Source organism: Gymnogyps californianus, chromosome 5 (assembly GCF_018139145.2).
Source record: "Gymnogyps californianus isolate 813 chromosome 5, ASM1813914v2, whole genome shotgun sequence".
Classification (NCBI taxonomy): Eukaryota; Metazoa; Chordata; class Aves; order Accipitriformes; family Cathartidae; genus Gymnogyps; species Gymnogyps californianus.
This window is the reverse complement of record NC_059475.1, coordinates 34,305,456-34,326,683: the sequence shown is the minus strand read 5'-3', so window position 1 is coordinate 34,326,683 and position 21,228 is coordinate 34,305,456. Positions and strand designations below refer to the sequence as shown.

General features: G+C 44.3%; 2 protein-coding genes across 2 annotated transcripts; one reads left to right on the top strand and one right to left on the bottom strand.

Annotated features, from left to right (window-relative positions):
- Positions 1 to 4,239: 4,239 nt before the first annotated feature.
- PLEK2 (pleckstrin 2) lies at positions 4,240 to 15,090 on the top strand. Its single transcript, XM_050897985.1, has 9 exons — positions 4,240 to 4,327; positions 6,999 to 7,163; positions 8,150 to 8,331; positions 9,071 to 9,162; positions 9,495 to 9,682; positions 10,203 to 10,304; positions 11,712 to 11,795; positions 12,949 to 13,027; positions 14,056 to 15,090. The coding sequence occupies exons 1-9, from the start codon at positions 4,280 to 4,282 to the stop codon at positions 14,181 to 14,183; spliced, it is 1,068 nt and encodes a 355-aa protein (XP_050753942.1). The 5' UTR covers positions 4,240 to 4,279; the 3' UTR covers positions 14,184 to 15,090.
- Positions 15,091 to 15,642: 552 nt separating this feature from the next.
- Positions 15,643 to 20,305, bottom strand: LOC127016647 (galectin-related protein A-like). Its single transcript, XM_050897287.1, has 5 exons — positions 20,252 to 20,305; positions 17,832 to 17,920; positions 16,895 to 17,069; positions 16,342 to 16,526; positions 15,643 to 15,817 (listed from the first exon to the last, which is right to left on the bottom strand). Exons 1-4 carry the CDS (start codon positions 20,273 to 20,275, stop codon positions 16,383 to 16,385), a joined length of 432 nt encoding a protein of 143 aa, XP_050753244.1. The 5' UTR covers positions 20,276 to 20,305; the 3' UTR covers positions 15,643 to 15,817; positions 16,342 to 16,382.
- Positions 20,306 to 21,228: the final 923 nt, after the last annotated feature.

Below are 21,228 nucleotides of genomic sequence, written 5' to 3'. Positions count from 1 at the left end.
AGAGCCTCAGCATGCTGGTGCCCACAATTCTTTGTAAATTTTGAGTGCCTGAAAAGAATGACCGAGATGGTGAGGACGGTAACAAAGCAGCTTAAGATAAATGCATTTCAATCACTCGTTACCCTGGCAGATAAAATCAAGCTGTCCTGTTGCCTGAGCAAACTTTAACCAAGAAGCTTAAATAAAAGATGCAAGACAACTTACTGGGTATTTCTCATGTCTTGCAGTAGCTGGAAGGAGGAGGTCTAAGATGGCCGCTTTCGAGGCCTGTTGGCGAGGTGTGTGTGAGGGAGTGCTGAACCTGTGAAGCCCACTCTGGGCCTCGGCTGTGCTGCCTCCGTTGCCATAGCCTGTGACTTAAGGATCTCGAGGAGTTGCTGAGATGATACCTTCTATCTCAGCCAGTCTATTTTGTATGCGTGGAACTGCGTTTGCTTACCAAGTGCTTAAAATAAGGGTCGTGGGTTTTGTGTGAACGTCTTTGTTGAGCCGCTAAAGCGAGGTAGCATATTCCTGCTGTTCATTAGCAACTGTGCTGTTTACTCAATTGTAATTGCAAGGCCAAAATCTCCACTTCCACTCATGTAGTAAATTGAAGGGAAAGGTACAGGTATACCTGTGGACAGGGCTTGGCCTGATGTGTTAATTTTAAGGATCTCAGCTTGACTTTCATATCCCAATTTAATTTTGTAAGATTGGCAGCTTGGAAACAGTTTTACTTATAACATCTGATAAGGACTCATTAATACAAAAAAAACCCCAAACAGGGGTACCGGCTCAGGTCAGGCACGCAGTCCAGTAACACACAGCCCAGTATCCTGTTTCTGATGAGGGGAAATAGTGGCTCCTAAAGAAGGGGTGCCCTGCTTTCCTGGGGCTGTTGTAGTGTGTCTGGTTTTCAATACAGTGACAATTCCTTGCTGTTTTCTCTCTGATTATGGCCCTCAGGTGTTTTTTAGATGCAGTGGAGCTGGCATGTTGTTCTTCATAGCGGAATCTGCACTTTGGTATTTAATTTCTGATGGCTTTTTGTTCCAGCGTCTAGACAATTAAACAACTGTTTTCAAACACTGCCACCTTTCTACAGTTAATTTAAAAAATGCCATTACATCAGAATACTTTTGAACACTTGTCGTCTTTCACTTTTATCTAGAAACGTTTCATCATTCTTTATTTTGATGTGGTTTGTTTTCATCTTATTTCATCCCTAATCCACTAAAGGAACTAAATATTTAATGGTGTCCTACACCAGAGGGCAAAGTCCTAGCATCTTAAGAAGCTGCTTTGAAAAAGCTGGGTATATGTAATCCCCCACGTGACACGATGATACACAATGGGCATTGCAGAGCGTGCGATGGGGGTTGTCCTTTGGGCAGGTTCTCTTAATCAGCTGTTCGTGGCTTCTTTGAGGGACTGACCTGGAGGTACCGGCAATGTCTGACAGGTCAGCCAGCTGAAATAGCACAGTCTGCACTCAGAGCTGGCTACTCCTGCCCTTCCCTTTAATCCTGAGTACCGTCCTGTGGTCCTGAAGCCTGCAGCTGGCTCTTCCTGGCCATCCCAATGCAAATTCTATAGCATATGAAGTATTTTGGGGTCACTTTGAATGGAAGAAAATGTCAAGCACTCAGCTGTGCTTTTTTGTTAAAATATTATACTGACATGTGGAAAACACTCTAAAATGGATCTGAGGAAACGGATACTCCTCCCGTCAGTGAGTTTCAAGTCCCACAGAAGACTTGATACAGAGCTCCCTAGGTTTATACAGATCGAAGCATGTCCTTTTCCACCAGGAGACTTCAATGCCAGAACTTGCCTTCCCAGCACATGCATGAATATGGCAGCCTGGATCTACTGACTCATTTTATACTATATGACCCTGCAAGATCTGTATTTACTCAGCCTCAGGGAGCACTGTAGGGGCAGTTTGTTGGCCTTGATTAACTACAGCATGAGACATAGGGAAGGGGGTGTGTGTATGATATGTATCCAAAGTATTGAAGAAATACTTTGAAGTATTGAAGAAAGTGAAGGCTCTAGATGATAGAAAGTAGTTGATACAAAACCTGTTGTTTAATGACCAGCTACAGCAACGTTTGCTTCACCATTCACCAGCAGTTTGACAATAAAATTCTTCATTGCTAATGGTAATTTTGCCAAGATCCATCTGCAGGGTTGTGGGTGGTCTGCATGTTGGAGAAAAATTGCTCGCTCAGATCTTTGGTGAGGACTGGCTGTGGTGCAATTCTGAGATCACTGTCTGAGCAAGAGCCCCCTGCAAGCTTCTGCCTGTCCTCACTAGCATGAAATTATCTCACCCACCTTGTTATAAATTGCCTGCAGTAACAAGCTGAACAATGTGAAGTCAAACCTCAAATACCAAATGGTGGAACACTGTATTCCTGGAACTGGTTATATAAAGAGTGCATGTCCAGGAAACGCGGCAGTAATGTCTCTTGTGTACCTGGACTCAAGTTTTCTTCTTTTTTCTCAAGTTTAATTCTGATGTACAGAACATTGTGAATTGAAATTTATTTTCTTTTTTCTGCTGACTGCATCAGTTGTTTTCCCAAGATTCTGCTTCTGAGTACAACTTTTATTTATATATATATTTATGTATGTACACAGAGATTGAGATTATTTTTTAAATTAAAAGAAATACACTCAGTTAATTTCTGCTTTATTTTAAGGCCACAATAATATAAAAAAATTACAAAAATTTCCATTGATATCTTTGAAAATACTACGTACCTACAGCAAAAAATACTCTTCTAGGTGTTCTGTTAAACTTACTGTACATACTTTAGGTGGACTGAAGAACAAACATAACTGGGATATGACTTATGCAGCTGGTTGCCTCGTGGCTGCCTGCTTTTTCCAAAGTGGCAAAGGGAGTACAGTAGGCGCTACGTAGGTAACTTCCATATGGGCCGGCAGCTTTTGAAATCTCAGCCAGCATGCTTTCTCTTTATACAGCAATCGATTTTTCTAACTTCAAGTAGTATTCAGTCACCCATTGTATTTCTCATGATCTCTGCAGGACTGTTCTCTGGGTTGTCTCCAGTACATTGTCAGGTTTGAATTCTTCAGTGTCTTGCTCTTCCTCACTATAAGTTGTAAAAAATAGTATAAAGATAAAGAAATTACTTGTTTATTCCTTTTCCTCGGTACATGAAAGTGTGACCAGTAATTTGATCCGGTGTGCAAAGACTGAGAGATACTTGAGTCACTTTGTCTTATTGAACTCTGGACTTTCATTTTACATAGCAACGAGTGCTTTAGTTTATTTGTTATACTCTATGTCGTGTTTCTTATCACAGCCCCTAGCTCTGCCCCCACCTTAATTTTGGTACAAGTCAGGGAATGCTAACAGTACAGCAAAGACTATTACTTCTGAACAGCAGCGCTGTCTGAAATACTAATAGTGGTTTGTTTCATCAGGACAAGATTTGATAAATCTATCAAACAGATTTATCATGGCCAGAGTTTTCAAAAATGCAATAAACATCTAAGCTCATATTCAGACACAAAAAAGGCACTCTGTTTCAGAGGTACTCGGGAGTTACAAGAGGTCACTGCATGGTGTTCATTGATCAGACTGCTTTACTAAAAGCCCAGATAGTTGCCTATGTAGGGATTTAGGATATTAAGTTGAGAATCTTGGTTTATATACCCAGAGGTCACTGAAAGTAGAGTGGGCTTTTAGCTGCTTTGGGGCTTCTTTGGTAAAATGAATTTCTAGCAGAAGAAATTATTTTAAGGTTTGTAAAAGTCTCCTTATAATCATAACATTCTATATGTTACACTTAAGGTGTTCTGATCTGTAGAACCCCTACGAGATGTGTTTACTAGATGAGAAATTTTAACCAGTAGAGTTGATTAGTCTGAAGTTTTGAGGGATGCGATTTAAAAATTCTGCTTCTCCCTCCCATGCAATACCTGATTTGTCATCATGAGGCTGCTTATGTTGGCCAACTCACTTGGTGGTGGTTTTTTGGTATACTAAATTCTGTGAAATCTTTTGAGATCCTTTTTAGACTTCTCTTTGTTTTACTGCCCAGAGGGCAGGTAATGTATCAGAGCCAGCTCACTGTTTAACTAATGTCTCATAGGTAGGAAGAGGGGGAGAAAAAAACAGGGAAGGGAGAGTGCGTCACGTTGGAGGAGGAGGGTAGCAAAGAAAAATGAGCTCTCTTAAACAAACTGTGTGCAGAGGGACAGGCTGCCAGGGCTCGGGCGCTTCTCGGCGGGGGCTCTGCTCTCTTCCCTGCTGGCCACAATGCAGGAAGCAGCTGGAGTGCTGAAGGAGGGCTTCCTCGTCAAACGGGTAAGTGCTCCGGTTCCCCGTCCGGCAGTTCTGCTCAAAGGTGGAAGCGGCCCCTCGGCAGGGACTGGATTGAGCCAGGGCTCATGGCAAGGCAGCCCGTTGGTGCTGGGTTTGAGGGACTCCTGCTTGCTCCTGGGAAAGGAGCTCCTTCAGGTTTGTGCAGATGCCTGCTGGGGGAGCTGCATGAACTGCAGGTGTTCACTACCCTCCCTGAGTTTCCATGTATCGGCATTTACCCAAAAGAAAGTGAATTAGCTATCAGGATTACTCAGGCATCAGAAAGCCAGTATGTCTGCACCTAGGGCACAGCTCTGCAAAGAGCACATAAAAAACTACCTGGCAAAAGGCTACGCGGCAGCAGTGGAAGTGGCCATGGGAGGATGAAGAAAGGGAAGATGTTTTGACAGTCTCTTAAGATAGTTTGTGCCTTCTCTAGTGACCCAGCTGAGCATGGTTTCCCATTTCATATGAAAGGATGGAGAACAGACTATCCTTTTTGAAGGGGATCAGAGCAATGCAAACGTAGAAATGTGTTTGAAATAACTTCTTTCTTCCACACCCCTCAAGCTGCACTCTAAGAAAATTTTAACCAAAATGTGGAGAATAGAGCTGAAAGATGATTTCACAGATTTCAGCCTTTCCAACACTTCGCCCTATAGGACCAAGTCAGTCATAGCTGGGACACAAGAGGGCAACTTAGCAAGGGACGTAAGCTGCTTTTAGTACCAAGACCCTGTCTCAATGACTAATAGGGTCCTTGATTGCACACACAAAATGTGATTCAAAGGTTTGTTCAAAGCTTTGCCACGCCTTGGGAAATGCTTTTCTGCAGTACGTGGCAGTGCTTCTGGTGCTAACATGAAGGCAATCCTGGTCAGGAGCTCTCCTGGCAGGGCTCCCAGCCGGCCGGCCAACTGCCGGCCACGTGAAGCCATGCGCTACGCAGAGAAAGGCTGCACGGCCCGAGCTGTTTGTCATCCTCCCTTCTGCAGCAAGGGCAGAGCAGTCCCAGCTCCTGCTCTCCTGTCTGGGCTACGGTTGTATTTTGTAGATCTTAAGTGACTACTGAATTCAAGATGGGAAGCGAAGGCACCAAGTGTGTGAGAGGAATAGGTTATCAGCAGCACACTGAGCTGTAACTGCCAGCAGTCCGTACAACATCACCGAGATACACAGTTTGATAGGAAGGAGACCACAAAGGAGATGACTAAAGGAAACTGAAGGAGAAGGGAACAAGGGATCCAGAAAAAAAAATGAGGAAGGGGCAGGATCAGGTAAAGAAAACAGAGCTTTCTTAAGAAGAGAGCAGAAGCAAGGAAATTATCTAAATGCATTATAAATGACTGAATTATGTATTGTAATGTATTATAAATATAAAGTAAATGTGTGGAAGTCAGGTAAAGGTAAAGAAAAAAAGGTAAGGCAACCTCCTGAAAAAGAGGAAATCTCCAAGAAGGAAAGAAAAAAGCCATAGCAAAGAACATACTCTCAGGAAAAATGGCCAAGGGACTTTACAACAGGTGAAAAAAACACTGAAGAAGGCAAAGGGAGGGAGAGAACAAACCCAAGTTAGGTAAAGTGTATTTAGTATAGACTAGAAGACATTAGATCTAAAGTGCGCTGGATTTTAGAGACTCATTACCCCACCTTTTCTCAGCAATTGCTGGTTTTCCCCTTTACTCATAGAGAATTAATGAGCTTTGATTCCTGCCACAACTGGACCTTGCATGTTCCTTTCTTCTAGCTAAGCCCACCCTCTCCCTGGTGTCAGAGCTTCCTCTGGCCAGTGCTTCGCCTGCTGGCTGTAATGCTCCATCGCCTGTAGAAATGCAAGTCAGCTCCTCGCACCATGAAGCTGGACCTGACACCGTCAGACAGGACTGAGCCTGTCAGTGCGAGCCCTCACTGGGTTTGCTCTCCTGTACAGCTGGACTAAAGAGAGCCGGGGGCTGTTTACAGAGGGGAAAGAAGAGGTTTTGTCTGTATTCTGGTATAACCCAGGAGGCATTCGGCAGCAGCCTTCATTTTGCCTTTTGCCATTAAAAAGCGTATTTCCTTTACAGGAAACAGTAGCATAGGGAAAGTTTTAGCCCAGGAGACCGGAGGCAGGAAGGATAGAAATAAACCACTCATTAGCAGTAAGAGGGGATGTAAGGAAAAGCCAATTCACCCAGCAAAATGCTCTCAAAACCACTTGGCACCTACAGTCACATCAAAATGACAAAGAACAAAACACATCAAACACCACCCAGGGTCACCGGAGAGGAGGAGTTTGTCTCCAAGAGCCCTCACATGTTTCGGATTTAGCCCTGTTCCTGCCTGGTGCTGTCAGCAGGCAGGTGTGCACCTAAATGACAGCTCTTTGAGGTAATTCATGTGAGCTTTTGCAAGAAACAGTTCTTGCCAGCAAAGAAGATGTCCTTGCTGGAGAAAGAGCAAAGCACCTTTCTATTGCTCCATGACTTTATAGTGATGGAACTGTGCTATTTTGTCACTAAAAATGTGTATTTCAGGGAGAACAGGACTCATGATGACTTCTTGTGTTTCTTTTCATACGGTTTCCTATTAGTTTGTGATATTTTCACCCCCCCAAAAAAGGAAAAAAAAAGAAAATACGGTCATTTCTCAATGCTTGTGTTAAAGTTAGCTATGTGGATTTCTTCCCCTCTAGGGACATATTGTTCGTAACTGGAAAGTGAGATGGTTTGTTCTGCTTCAGGATAAGCTGCTGTATTACAAAATTGAAGGGGGCAAGAAGGAGCCTTCTCCAAAGGGCAGGATCCTTTTGGATGGCTGCACTATTACTTGTCCATGCCTGGAATATGAGAACAGACCGGTACGACTGGAAAAATGTATCCTTTCTCAATGACATTCGCTTTCTAACTTCTCCCTAGTCTCTTCCTCTCCTCCTGACTTCTTTGAGTACTGCAACCGTATCACTGGGATGTTTCCAGAATTAGGCCCAGCCAAAAGCAAGCTGCTGTTAGCAATGTAACCAGGACAAGCAATGAACTCCCTCATTGTGTCTTTGCTGTTCCCTGTGCCCAAATCTGAGTCACAGCCATTAACAAAAAAAACCCCAACCACCCCCCCCACACACAGTGGGAAGAATAAATGCAAATGCATCAGCCCAACAGTATGTGGAGAGAGGACATGAACGGCTCAATAAAATCTGAGGAGGATGGGAAAAAAGGGAAACTTATCATCTATGGTAGTTGCCTTAAACCTTGGCTGTATCCATGGGGTGCTCCCGGACAGCCAGGTCAGACTCCCTTTTCCTTCGCCAATGAGACATTGCTGCTGTGGAAAGTTTCCAGCAAGAGGGCTCTGGAAGGGAAAGTGCCTCCTGCGCTTCTCTGCTCACCCATGAGTAGTGGCAATGCAGACTTCCTCTGAGTGGGGCCAGAAGGGAAATGACTCTGGAACTGCTGACTATTTCAGTACTTCTCATGGCAGAAAGAGCCTAGTGAGAGTTTGTAGTCGTTGAGAAACTAGAGATCTGGATGCGAAAAGCTCCATAATCAGCAGCACACTCCTATGTAATCCAGTATCTGGGTGGTCTGCTCTCTTATAAGTACCACAAGCGCCATGTATACAAACCGTGCTTGGAACTGAAAACCCAGGGATCTGAGGTGAGGGGGAAGCAAAAAAAAAACCAGAGTTGTGCCCATCATCCTTCTGGCCAAGAATTGCTCTGTACTGCTCAGGTGGGATGCCATATCAGACTTATTTGTGTCACTTGGGCCAGTACTAAAAGAAGCAAAATGCAAGTGGAGGACAATAGCTAAATGATGTTATTCCTTTGCACTTCTTTCTCCACAGTTACTCATCAAACTAAAGACAAAAACCAATACAGACTATTTCCTTGAATGTTGCTCCAGGGAGGAGCGAGACTCTTGGGCTTTGGACATTACTGGAGCTATTCATGCTGGTCACCCAGTACAGGTACAAGAGCTTCACCGAATGAAGAACTCTTTCAAACTGCTAGAGAATATCAGCCTCCAGTAAGTGTATACAGTTTCTCCTTCTGCTATTGCTGCAGTCTGCAAAGTGCCTGAGCTGATGGATGGGGAAGGTCAAGGGAAGCTCCTCTCTGCACAAATCCACTCCTGTGTGGCCAGGAGCCTCTAAACTGGCTGCTCTGCCCGAGGTTTGCACATACTTTTGCCAGGGCACAGGAATGCACTTTTTCCTGACTGTCATTTTTTGCGAGTATGTGGGTTCTGCACGGGCACCTCACTGCTGGCTTGAAGACCTTCCTAGTCAGCTGCAAAGGTTCTCATTGGGGAGGTGTATTACCTCAGAAGATTTAATGTCAGGGAAAGACCGAGCGATGACATTGTTCATGCCATGTTGGTGAGCTTTCAAAGCCACTGGCTGGAATCCAGACTAGGATTTTTAGGGTACATCATGTTAAACAAGAGGAAACACAGAACTGATTAAGAAATTAAAAAATTACATTAATTCGATTTGTGTTGAGAAGGTAAATGGAGGCTGACTATAGCTCAGTTTGAAGTGCTTTAAATTGAAAGATAGTTTGTGAGGCATCTTGTTTAGTGCTGCTATTGGGAGAATAAAGTTTTCCTATACCGTACTTAGGACAAAACTTCTGGGGGAGTATGTAGACTGTTTCCCGTCTTTATGTTGGTAATCATGAGGACATCCAAGGCACTGACAGAAGTATGTGGCAATTTCTGCCTGTCTTTCTAGTCTACTAACATTGTCCTGTGCTCTCTTTTACAGCCATATAGTGGAGAGAATGTGTGACAGCAGTAGTGGAATTAAGCTGACCCGCAACTTGGAGCAAGGCAACAGATACAAAGAGACCTTCACAGGTACACCTACTGCAGGCAAAGAGCTTCCTCACATCTGACATGCCACGTTGCAGAGACAAGGGAGCTACTGTACTGCATTCATGTTGGGATCAATTGTGGCCCAGTGGAAAGTGGTGGTGCAGCCAAACTCTCCGCCACCTTTCTCTCTTGCTCTTTGGATATATGGAAGCACACGTAGGACCCCACACTTTTGGTCAACCTTGCACTTCATTGACAGTCTTCATATGGTGCCAAAATGTTTCAGCAAATGAAGACCTGTGTGGCAGGAGACCATCTGTCTCGCCTTGGAAGAGCACATTGTCGTGGTATGAGAGCTGCCTTTCTCCCTGCAGGTTCTGCCCTGGTGGACTGGCTCATCTCCAATAGCTTTGCTGTGTCACGATTTGAGGCCGTCACCTTAGCATCCATGCTGATGGAGGAGAACTTCATCAAGCCCGTGGGAGCCCGCAGCACTGAGGCCACCCGCTACAGCGACCTCTCTGAGCAGTTCCTCGACGACTCCACCGCACTGTACATGTTTGTAAGTGATGCAGCTGCCAGCAGAGGCACCTCCTCTGCCCTTCATCACACACTTGATTTGGGGCAGTGGTAAAGGGGACACGCACAGCATGCAACCAAAGGCAAAATATGCAGGCTATGAAAGCAAACACAGAAGGAGCAGCTCTAGGCTTTTAGTAATACTAACACTTGCACTTTCGCTGGAGACAAATAGCTACATGGATATGGAGGGATCTACAAATTACATAATTAGGTATTAAAAGGGGTGTGTCCCTCGAGTGCAGTGCTGTGTCTGCATTTAACAGAGGCCATGCTGTAGTCATGCTAAAACTCAAGGCCACAGTGTGTGTGTAGGCTTTACTGCTGTAGTTTGTTGCTTATAAATCTTGGACCTACAAAGCTGAGCAGCAGGGCTACGGAATAGAATTTACTTGGGAAATAAGAGCTAAAAACAGGTCAAAGAAAATAAAATGCAGAACTTTGTACTTACAAGTGTGTTTAGATTAAAAAGAAAAGTGGAACCATTTTTTCCCTATTTGCAGGCTGAGAGCAGTAAGAAAAATATCAGTTCCAAGGAAGAGCTACAATTTAACATCTCTGAATTAAGCGGCACAATTGTGAAGCAAGGATTCTTAGTGAAACAGGTAAATACAGTCTTTGAACCTCCATTGGGAAACAAGAAAAATGACAGCTCTTAGGACTTCCTAGAGAATAAATGTGATTTATGTGAGCATGGCTGGAGAGTTGTGGCCAGCAGAGCTAACTTGCCTGTCAGTACTACTATCAGAGATCATGTGGTGAAGTGTATCTAGTTATAAAGAAGTGAGCTATGGAACTTGCTGCTCAGGCAGGATTAATTGGATAATCTGTATATATTGAGTGTATACTGAAAGGTATAAAATAGTATCGAAAGCAAAAGTCCCACACAAACTCCAAATCCCACCAGAGGTGTTACACTCGCTTCCAAGCAGACCCACTGTTCCTCTGGTTTAACCTATCCCATCCAGGTCACATGAGCAGCTATGACGTTCTGCTGGCCACAGACAAATTTCAAAGCTGAGTAGATTGACTTTTGCATGAATCGGACATTTACCTGTGAACAGTCAGTCATGTACACATGGATGCAGTGGTAGTGGTGAGACCTGTTTTCTTTGGGCATGATTACCTGTTGGCAGTAATTGTTTACAGGATCCCACCCTTAGGCTGCAGGATTTAGTTTCCGACCCTTGCTACGAACAAGTATCAACCATGCTGTTTCAAAGCATAATGCAGCCACCTGCAGAGGGAACCCTACCCGCACCGCATGGCCACATTTCCACTCTGGAGCTTTGTAGCCCCTGAGCTGCAATTCTTGTGTTGTGCAAACTGGATCCTCAGATGCTCCCCCACCCTCCCTCCTCCACCTGCCAGGGTGCAGCGAGGGTTGGCGGGGCGCTGGGTGCCAGGAGCTGCTGGGGGATCCCCACGGGGCTGGCAGGGCAGCCCCCCCATGACCACAGGACATGAGAGCTGCCCAGGAGCCTCTCCCCCCGGTCAGCAGCAGTAAGGGGCAGCCCCCAGCGGCCCCAGCCCCAGGCTGGCCCTGAGCCCCAGCACCAAACCTGCAGGAGGGGGGATGCTCTCAGGGCCTGGCACAGGCTTGCAGTGCTGTCCGGCACTGTCAGCAGCTGAGAGGGCTGGGAGCGACGGAGTGAAGAGCTGCAAAAGGACCCGACATAATCCCCTCAGAGCACGCACAGCATGGGTTTTTAATCCAAGACCTGTATTTAATTTGAAATTAAGAGCAGGAATCAGGGATACAATAACTTGGTCCTGTCACTCTGCTTTCTTGGTTCTCAGCACAAGGAAGGGAGAGAGGAAGGAATTATCAACGTATGAAGGATGTTAAGCACAAAATCCTGGGAGTTAATAAGATGTCAGAAAAGATTTTTCTCTGTCGGCTCCAAACCCTCTTTTTTCAGTACCTATTTAGGTCTCCCTTACAGCCTGCAGGAAAATGGCCATTTCAGGAGGTATTTACTGGTGGTAACTTTAATTCTTCTGTTTTGCAGGGGCACAAGAGGAAAAACTGGAAGGTGAGGAGATTTGTTTTGAGAGCTGATCCTGCTTTTTTGCACTACTATGACCCCACTAAGGTATGTCAGTGGGGAGTTACTACCCCCAGAAATCCTCTTACAGACCTAAACATTATAATGAAAATACAATTATGCTGTAAATATTTCTCTCACCCAAATCTCCTTCCGGGTTCCTCTATCCATTTCCTGGGGAATAAGACCTCTCTGGCCTTACCCTGGGAGGTTGTCCTTGTAGGATTTTCTATTCCTGCATCTTCCCTCCTGTCTTTTCCCCAGTGAGATTCCTTCTCCTTAGCCAAGGGGCAGCAGTCTTCCTGGCATTGGTCTTTTGCTGTACCCACACGGTCTGGGACCATGCTCCTGCAGGGATTCTTCCTGGGCTGTGATCTTTCTGGGCTGACATCCCACCACTTGAGGGTCATACTGCTACTGGGATTTTTTACAGTCTTTTGCAACATTGAATAGGGTCTCCTTGATGCCAAAGTATTTATAGGAATTTCTGCTACTCAGTTTCAAATGTGCTTAGGGAATAGTAGAATTTATCTTCATGGATATAATAATCAATATGTGAGCAACCCAGAAGGGTGTGTGGATCCATCAGCCCCAGATGCATAGGGTACCACAAAGCCCAACAAGTTGCTAAAAGAACATGTATAAAAATGCTTTATGTGACTTTTAAAGAAAACACAAACAACATAACAGTGAAAAGACCTTATAGAGCTGGTTCATTTTTTGTTGCCTGTTTCTTTGTGTTTTTTTTTTTACACTGCAACTTGCCCTTGTAATGCTATAAACTCAAACTGCAGAACCTGAAGATCAGACAAGAGAGCCAGCCTACTAGTGAAAACAGTCAAATTTTCCCGATACAGTCTCAGTGAAAAGCAGCAAGCTAAAAACTTGCAGAATTTTTTTTTTAATATGGGTTGTTATTGATAAGACTATACATAAGTTTGAAATGTGATTGTTAGCCTACCCTTGTGCTTTTAATTGATCTTCACCATTCCCAGCTACATCAGAGAAACATCTGAGACTGAAACAACATAGTAACGCATTTAATTACATGTCCTAATTGACTTCTCTTGTGACATGGATATTTTATATCTGGAAAGACTGGCATTACATCTCCACCTTCATAAAAATAATTGATGTGCTCCGGGAAATTATTCTAATGATGGTATTTTCCAGATAAGCCTCATTTCCTTTTTCTTTGCAGGAAGAAAACAGGCCAGTAGGTGGATTTTCTCTTCGTGGCTGTCTTGTCTCAGCTCTGGAGGACAACGGAGTCCCAGCAGGTAAGCATGAGCCTCTAAACTTTCATACATACCTATTTATGCCATAGCAATACAGTCTTTGGGTGTGGGTTTGTGTGCATGGCTGTCTGTATGCACAAGTGGGCTGGCCTTTCCTCTCTCCTTGCAAGCAAGGAAAGAGGCACGTCATAAAAAATCCCCATACTGCTGGGTTGTCCATACCAGAGGGCATTTTTTTTAGCATTATTTCCACTTACCTTGGGTGTTCCCCTTTTTATGGGCTTTTCTCAGTCAGATGACCTCTGAGACAGTCCTAAGACACTGATTAATATTCCAGAGTTAACAAAGAGGAAACACCTTCTTTTTGGATGTTGTTTAACTCAAAGTCTTGAGGCATCCCCTGATGCCATCCCTCTTCTGTGTCCTCTCTACTTATGCTATTACCTTTTCCTTTTTGATCTGCTAGAAACCAAATGTAGGGGACACATAAAGACAGCAATACAAAAACCAGTTCTGCTAGTGAATATGCTTAGCTTAGGCATTTGTCTAGAACCTCAGCCTCACAGATAAGTGCTTCTGCTGTTAAAGCAATTTATTTTATGACAGTAAGCACGACATATGGATCTCAAATAGGGAGCATCTTTTTAAAGACAAAAGATATGGTCCGGGGGGGGGGGCATGATGAACAATAGAGCTCCTTGCTAAGAGGAACCTGAAGATGGGCAGGAGCAAATCTAATCTACTGCACAAACTGGTAGGGAGTTCATCCCTCCATTGTATAACTCAAGTAAGATTCTCCATCTAAACAGCGGCTATTTTATATATGATGCATAGTACACAGTAGTTCATACAGTTTATGTGAGGGGTGTCTGTACTATATCTTTATTTTGCAGAAGGGAAATCAAAGACACAAGAGCTTTAGATGTCTTATCCATAATGAAATGGAAAGGTCTGATGATACCCTAATTCACTAAATTAAAATCCTTCCCTATGAAGCTTCATATCTGCCACAAAGCATTTCTGCGTGCACCTTCTTGTGATCTGTCTTTTTTTTTTTTTTTTCTCTGCAGGAGTGAAGGGCAATGTGCAAGGCAACCTTTTCAAAATCATCACCAAAAATGACATTCATTATTATATCCAGGCCAGCTCCAAGGCAGAGCGAGCACAGTGGATTGAGGCAATCAAACCACTGACATGAGTAAGGTGGACTCCATGCCAAATGACAAGTCACATTTGTGACCAAGTTTCCTGCTTTCATTGTCTGGGAGTGTTGTTTTTCCCTTAGATAGTCTATTTTTGTTATTTGTATTGCCATAGCACCTAGCAATTCCTGGCAGACCAGCATCCTAGGTGCCTAGGAGTCATGTAGATCCAGAATAATTCCCCATCAAGAACTTACCATCTAACCAAGAGACAAAAGACAACAGGTGGATACAGACAAACGGGGCTTTACAAAGAAACAATGAGATATAATATTCCAAGATGGAAGAAAAGAATTCTTTTGTACAAGTATTCAGTCTATATCTGACAGATCCAGGTTGTGCTTTATCCTAAAGCAGAAATGTCTTGCTCCTTTCCCCTTTATAAAGGGGCTCATAAACGTAATTAGTTAAGACTGATTGAATCAAAGTCATGAAAGGTCCTGGTGCCTGAGGCTGCCTTTCTTGGGACACCACAAGAGTCTTGTGCTAAGCCACAATCCAGCTGCCAGGATAATCACCATTGCGAAACAAACCAGGGGTCTGTCTGCTCTACCATTTGGTTCTCTGTTAGGCTGGAAAAGACCAAAGGATCCTCCTCTCCAGTATATAGATTATTCTTGTGCTGGTAATGGCCCATAGCAGTACAGGATCCTGAGTATCAAATCAGACCAGTGGCAGTTATTCCAGACAATCGCTGGTGCTGAATATATTGGAACAAATCACTCAGCCACAAAAGCAAGACTTTTCCTCCTGATTATCACCGTAAGTCCATTTATGTAGAGCACCATCGGGACTGAGAACTCTAATAGCAGTTCTGACTACTGCTTTTTCTATTTTAAGCCATTAAATGTTTCATTATTTGTCTAGTAAACTTGACTTTGATATCATTAAATATAAAAAAAAGTTCAGTGCATTTGAATCTCCTGTGTTCTTTAGACATGATTTTTCTCAGAGGGCAGTTTGAGTATATGAAAATAATGGTTTCATACACTGTAAGTTTAGATTTATATAGAAACTGAGACATTCTCCACAACACCAGAGGGTAGAATGGAATGTATGAGATGATTAAAACACCCAACCAGCATGCTGATATACTATTATCATAAAATTCCTCGTGTTATCTGAGTACCTGTATCTGACAGCCAGATTCTGCAGAGCCTCTAAAAGCCCTCTGAAGACAGCATGCTACATATCTTCCCTGAAGTCATAGAGGAATTTGATAGCCCTCTATCCACAGAACCACCTTTTTGCAGATTTTTTGTTCTCCAAGTTATGTACTGAAAAAAAAGTCTCTTCATCTAGAGACTTTCCCCTTCATCCTGTGTTATAACCAACCAATCATAACAGAGCCAAAGGCAGCAGCTATGATATATGCTTATATATGTATTAGAATAGCCATGTATTTAGGAGTTTTTTGTAAATCTACAGCAATGAAATAACAGCACAACACTCACGTGCATTCAAATATTTAACAGAGCTGGTAAAGAAGTTTGCCAGCAAAGATGCAGTTTTAATTAGATACAAGAATGGGCAATGCAGTTTCAGCTACAGATACCATTTCTTAGGGTTGGTCCAGAGAAGACTGTGAAATCCACAGCTGTTGAAACCTTTCAGTTCACGAAAACGCTACCTGCAAGAGACAGGGATGCTGGTAAGGCATTTATTGCTCTGTACTGGGAAGCACAGAAGGCTTTGTGCTGATTGAGCAGAGCTTCCAGGAAAAGCAATTCCCTCCTGATAACGTGAGCCTTGCTGCGGCCTGCCTGACTCCCTTATTCACTTATAAGAAAATCTCCTGCTTCTCTTTTCTCAGTCCCACCACTTGCATACTGCCCAGTTCTAGTCACAAGGGTAACAGCCACCCCACCGCAGAGGACTGAGCTCCGCCAGCTGGCATGCCTGGGGGGTTAGGGGACCATGAGGATGTGAGGTACTGCATAGCATCATAAATCTTGCAGTTTGGGAGGCCAAAAGAATATCTCAGCAAAGGCTCTGTGATTTACCTAAACCAGCCATAGCTCTGCAATTGCTGAGTGTGTATGAGAAAAAAGGTGTATATTTCAAACACATCAGCAAATTAAAAAGATACAGTTCCCACTCTCCAGAATCAGCCAGGGGAAAAAGATAAAACATTTCTCAGACAGAAGAAAGTACATTTGCCTCTGTCCCCTGGTGATATTGTGGTCTCCTTTTTTTCAAGCCACTTTGGTAAGCTTGATGTCCCCTGAGATCTGCAAAGCTTTCACCAAGTTCAGGGGCTGAATACGGTGAGTGAAGTCACAGAGCTGCCGTCCATCAAGCAAGACTCGTATTTGCTGGTGTTCACATAAGAGCTCCATCTGCAATGGAAAAGGACAGGGGAGGGTGTTAGAGATCAGCAGCAGAGCTGATTTCACCAGCATGGACTTAGAACCCCATGGGATAGGGACAGTGAAGCACAAAGTCTACTGGTTCTTCTGAAATGCCCCTAATAAATAACCTACCCTCTGCTAAGATGACACTGTAAAGCTCCTTATAGTGAGTTCTCTCACTAAGACTAGAGAAAGGAATGGATCTCTCCCATCGGGGCTTGAACTGTTGCTCTCTGTGCCATACATGACTAGTTAACCTGGCAACGTCAACAGTTAGCTATTTCTGGTCATATACATAGCCTTCAGCCTTTCTCCCCTCCTTTTCTGCACCCTATTCATAGTACCCCAAAAATTACCTTAAATGTGTCGCCTGCTGTAAATGGGAAGTAGGGAATAGTCTTCTCTTCTCTTCCCCATTTCCCAGCAATTCGTGCGTTTCGGGTGATGGATTTGTCACTAAAATTAACTGTAAATAACAGCCCAATATCTTTGTTTGCATCCACTGGATCACAGAGTAGAGTCACTGAAAAGCTGAAACAACAATTAAATGACTGGGACTTTCAGAAATGTGAAAGGACATGGTGAACACAGCAGATACCTATAAAGACTAGAGACAGACGTTGATTTCTTATCAGACTGAAACATGGGACTTCTACAGGCTTAGAAGCTGCAGAAAGGGATGAGAACAGGCTGGTCGTTCTTTCTCCTCCAGTTTCCAGTAGGATGCTAGTGACTTCTGATGTTGCTTTCCCTCTCTTGTGACTGAAATCAAAACAACATTTGTGCATGAGCCAATTCTAATTTGCGTCCTAAAAGAGGTTATGGCAAACTCTTTACCAGTGGAAGCACTGGAGTGGATCACTGTAGATGCAAAAAAGTGTAATGATAAGCATAGTTGTTGTCATTCGGATTAAATACAGCAATGAACCTGCACCTCCTGTGCCAAAACCACTGGGTTTTCAACAGTGTTGATTCCAGCCCCCAGCAGACAACCAAGACGCAGGTTCAGAATTGCACCTCTTCCTGGAGGAGAAATGCCACTTGTGTGCCCCCTCCGGTTCGCGTTAGATAAGGGCAAGAAGTAGAAAATCCTGACAGGGCAGTTAGAAAGGCTGAACAGTGAATTCTTTCTTGCCCTTTTAATCTTAGTCCAAGAGCAGGAAAATTAAATAAAGCCATAAATTATGAATCTGTTTGACTTTCTTCCTCCAAAGAGCACAGACCCTCAAGAAATCTTTTGAATTTAGAAGACAGGTAGGAGCGTGTATGATGGGGTGAAGCCCCTTCACCTACCTCTTGGGGTTGGAGTGTACCATTCCCATGACTGTGAGTTTCATGGCTGGTCTCAGGCCACCTTTAATTTCACCAACATACTGCTCCACCTGCAGGGAACAGTGAAAATGTGCTGCAGTAGGTCATGCCGTGGGCAAACCAGCTTTAACAGCTGCTTTGGTCACCTCATATAACTTGGTTTTATTTTTACATGTGCAAAAGAACTTAGAAATATTTCTGGCCTTCTTGCACTTTTGGTATAAATTCTGTCAGTTCTGGTATCTGAGGTGAGGGAGAGGGCCACCGTAACTGAACGACTGGTAACGAGGTGTTGGCTGCCTGACAGGACTGCCGGCTCTGGTGGGCAGTTTCTGACCAAAACTGCTGTCAGTAAGATGAGTGGCCGCTGTCGGTGCTCTACCTGACTGATATGTGTGACTGACGACCCTGACGGCATGCCTCAGGTGGCTCTGGGAACAGCCACCACTGACTTCAGGTGACTGACGCCACTCCCCAAGACCAGAGCAGATACTGCAAGCACTTCGGTGACCCACACATCTCACGAGTGACAGGATAGCTGACATACCTGGGATGAACTGGTGACGGCTGCTACAGTCTAACGACACAATAAATCTGGTTGGAGCGCTCCATGCAGCAGATCAAAAGCTTTGTGGCAGCATGACACAGAGCGCAGACTCTGTGTGAACTTACTCTGCCAGCTCAAACGTGTTAACAGATTTTGGTAGGCTAACTTGACACCAGCAGGCTTTACACCGGGCCAGGTAGCCTCTGTCCTCCACCATAAGAGCGCAAAGCCAGCATAGATGCTGCCCCGCCGCTGCATGTTGACAGAAATGCAACCGTGTCCTCACAGCTGATCCCAGTCACACCTGTCCTTATCACTTTTTCAAAGCCAGAAAATGGCTTCTCGGTGGATCTACTTTCGTCCCGTTCACAGAGACCCGGAGTTGCAAACTCCACCCGAAGATCAGAGCTACATTTACTTGCTCCAGGTAATTCTCGAACAGCTTTGACGGTCAGTGGAGAAACTAATATAGGTGATGGTTGACATGGAAAAATAAAAGAGAGAGCTTGGAAACAAGTGATAGGGACATTTTGAGACTTCCGTTTCAGAAATGGCTTTCAAATGTAAATGCCAAAGTACTACACTGTGGCATGTAATCACTCCCTATGCAGATTCACTTAGAAAGAAGCTGCTATAAAACACTAAGCATTATTAGCAATTTGCATAACACTGATAATATTCCAAGGCAATGCACAGCAGGCCCTATTTTAGATAAAAAGCGCTTTATCGTTCCAGTGTTCCAAGGTAAAAATTCAAACATTTTTTGCTAGAAGACCTGCACAATACATGCATGGTTTAGTATTTTGACTATGAGAAGCACTACATCAGCATGGAAACCCACAGACTTCTGTTCACAGTAAATGGGCTTCCATTCAAGTGTAAGTTGCTACAGGTATTTCATACGTATTTTTAAATTTTGGAAAATATAACCAATGTTAGATTTTTAAATTATTGAATGCCAGCTTGCTTAACGGAAACACAAATTCAAGATGAAAAATGTTTTGCCTGTACTCCATTTCCTAATTTCTGTATACTAGCTATATGTTCTGCTAAGATGACCTTAAACAATTTATTTTCCCACCTTGATATTTACATCCAGCTACCTTTACAGCTTCACAGATATATTACTAAACCTCTAATTCCTAACAAGGCCAATATTGGAAGAAATTAAATAAAAAGTACCTTCAAAAATAACAGCACTACTGCTGATATTGTTAATAATGTACATTTACCCTTGTAGAAGTGGGCAGCTGACTCCAGCAGGTATGTTTTGAACTTCGTAACAAAAGAAAAGCGTCAACCACCTGAGATGTCTTACGTGAGTGAGCAGCTCCTCAAGTAAGGAGTCTGACTGTAAGGAGATACTTTAAACTGGATAAAGCAATTAGAGAGTGGGTAATAAAAGCATAAAAGATCCCAGGCTAAATGAACTTCGTCCTCATACAGTTCCTGTGTCCCACTAAAGCTCCTTCCTTGCCTACACAAGATACAAAATAATACCCCAAATTGGAAGTGCACATTGAGAAATTGTTTACGCAGAGCTGCACCATAGTAAGCACCTTCATTGGGAATCAGAACTGAATAGATCGAACGACAACCACATGGTTTCAACACTTACAGCTTGTCCAGCATGGCTGAAGTAAGTTCAGAGGCATGACTACCCACGCGCCATTTCTCTGCCGACATTGAGTTGACAGTACAGGCAAAAAACACTCAGGATGCCGTAGGAGGTAATGGTACAAATTCCTGCAGCATCTTACGTGGTTTATTGGTGGGTCCCAGCACGTGCACACGGACATAGCCCCCTTCCCATATTTTCCATTCAGGAGCCCTGGGGACTCAAGCGGTCACTTACTTTGGGACACCTCTCCTCTGTCATCACCGCTCTGCCTTGTACACTTGCCCCCGCCGCAGCAGTCCCCGGAGGAGTTTTTGTTTTGTGTGTCAGGACAAAAACAAACAAAAAGCCCAGAATAAAGGGAGGATGCTGGGGGGGGGCTTATCTCTGCCAAACACTGGCTGGACACCACCCAGCCGAGCAGCTGAGTCATGGCCCTCCACGCCTCTTCGCATGGGGGTGGGGGGAAGCTCACAAATAACACGGCTGGCGCGGGTGAGAGGGCAGGGGGACCACAAAGGTGGGCAGGCCCCCGCTGCCCCGCACAGGAGTGCCTGGCAAGCCGATGTCCGTAGCTATCTCTGTATCTATACCTACACATTTTTACAGAAGTATTTAAACCTCTGTGTGTGTGCACATAACATATTGTATTTGTATAGGTAATACATATAAATAACACATCACTTATTTGATACCATTTCTGTCCTCTCTCAAAGGGGTAAATATACATATAACTTATATCCCTATGTAGACCTACACATATAGAGGTATCCATACAGGGTTATACACATACAGAAGGGGTAAATATACACACACACGCATATATGTATATACCCCTATATGTATACCTCTCTCTATATACGCATGTGTATAGGTGTATATAATATACGTATATATAGCGTCCCCTCTGAGAGACGACGCACAGACTCTCATGCTACAGGTTACTCCCCCGCCCGCTCCCGGCCGAGCGCGCCACTGACAGGCCCCGCAGCGGGGCGGTCCCACTGCGCGCCACGGGGCGGAGCTTCGGGCGGAAGCCAATCAGGACCGCTAGAGGCCCGGACACGGGGCGGGGCCGGCGTGTGGTAAGAGGAGGCCGCGGGGCGTACCGGTGGGTGGGGATAGGCGTGGTTAGCGGGGAGGGCGGGGCTTGCGCTGCCCGGGTTCCTGAGGCGGCGTCAGGCGCCCCAAAGAAAAATGGCCGTTTATTTACA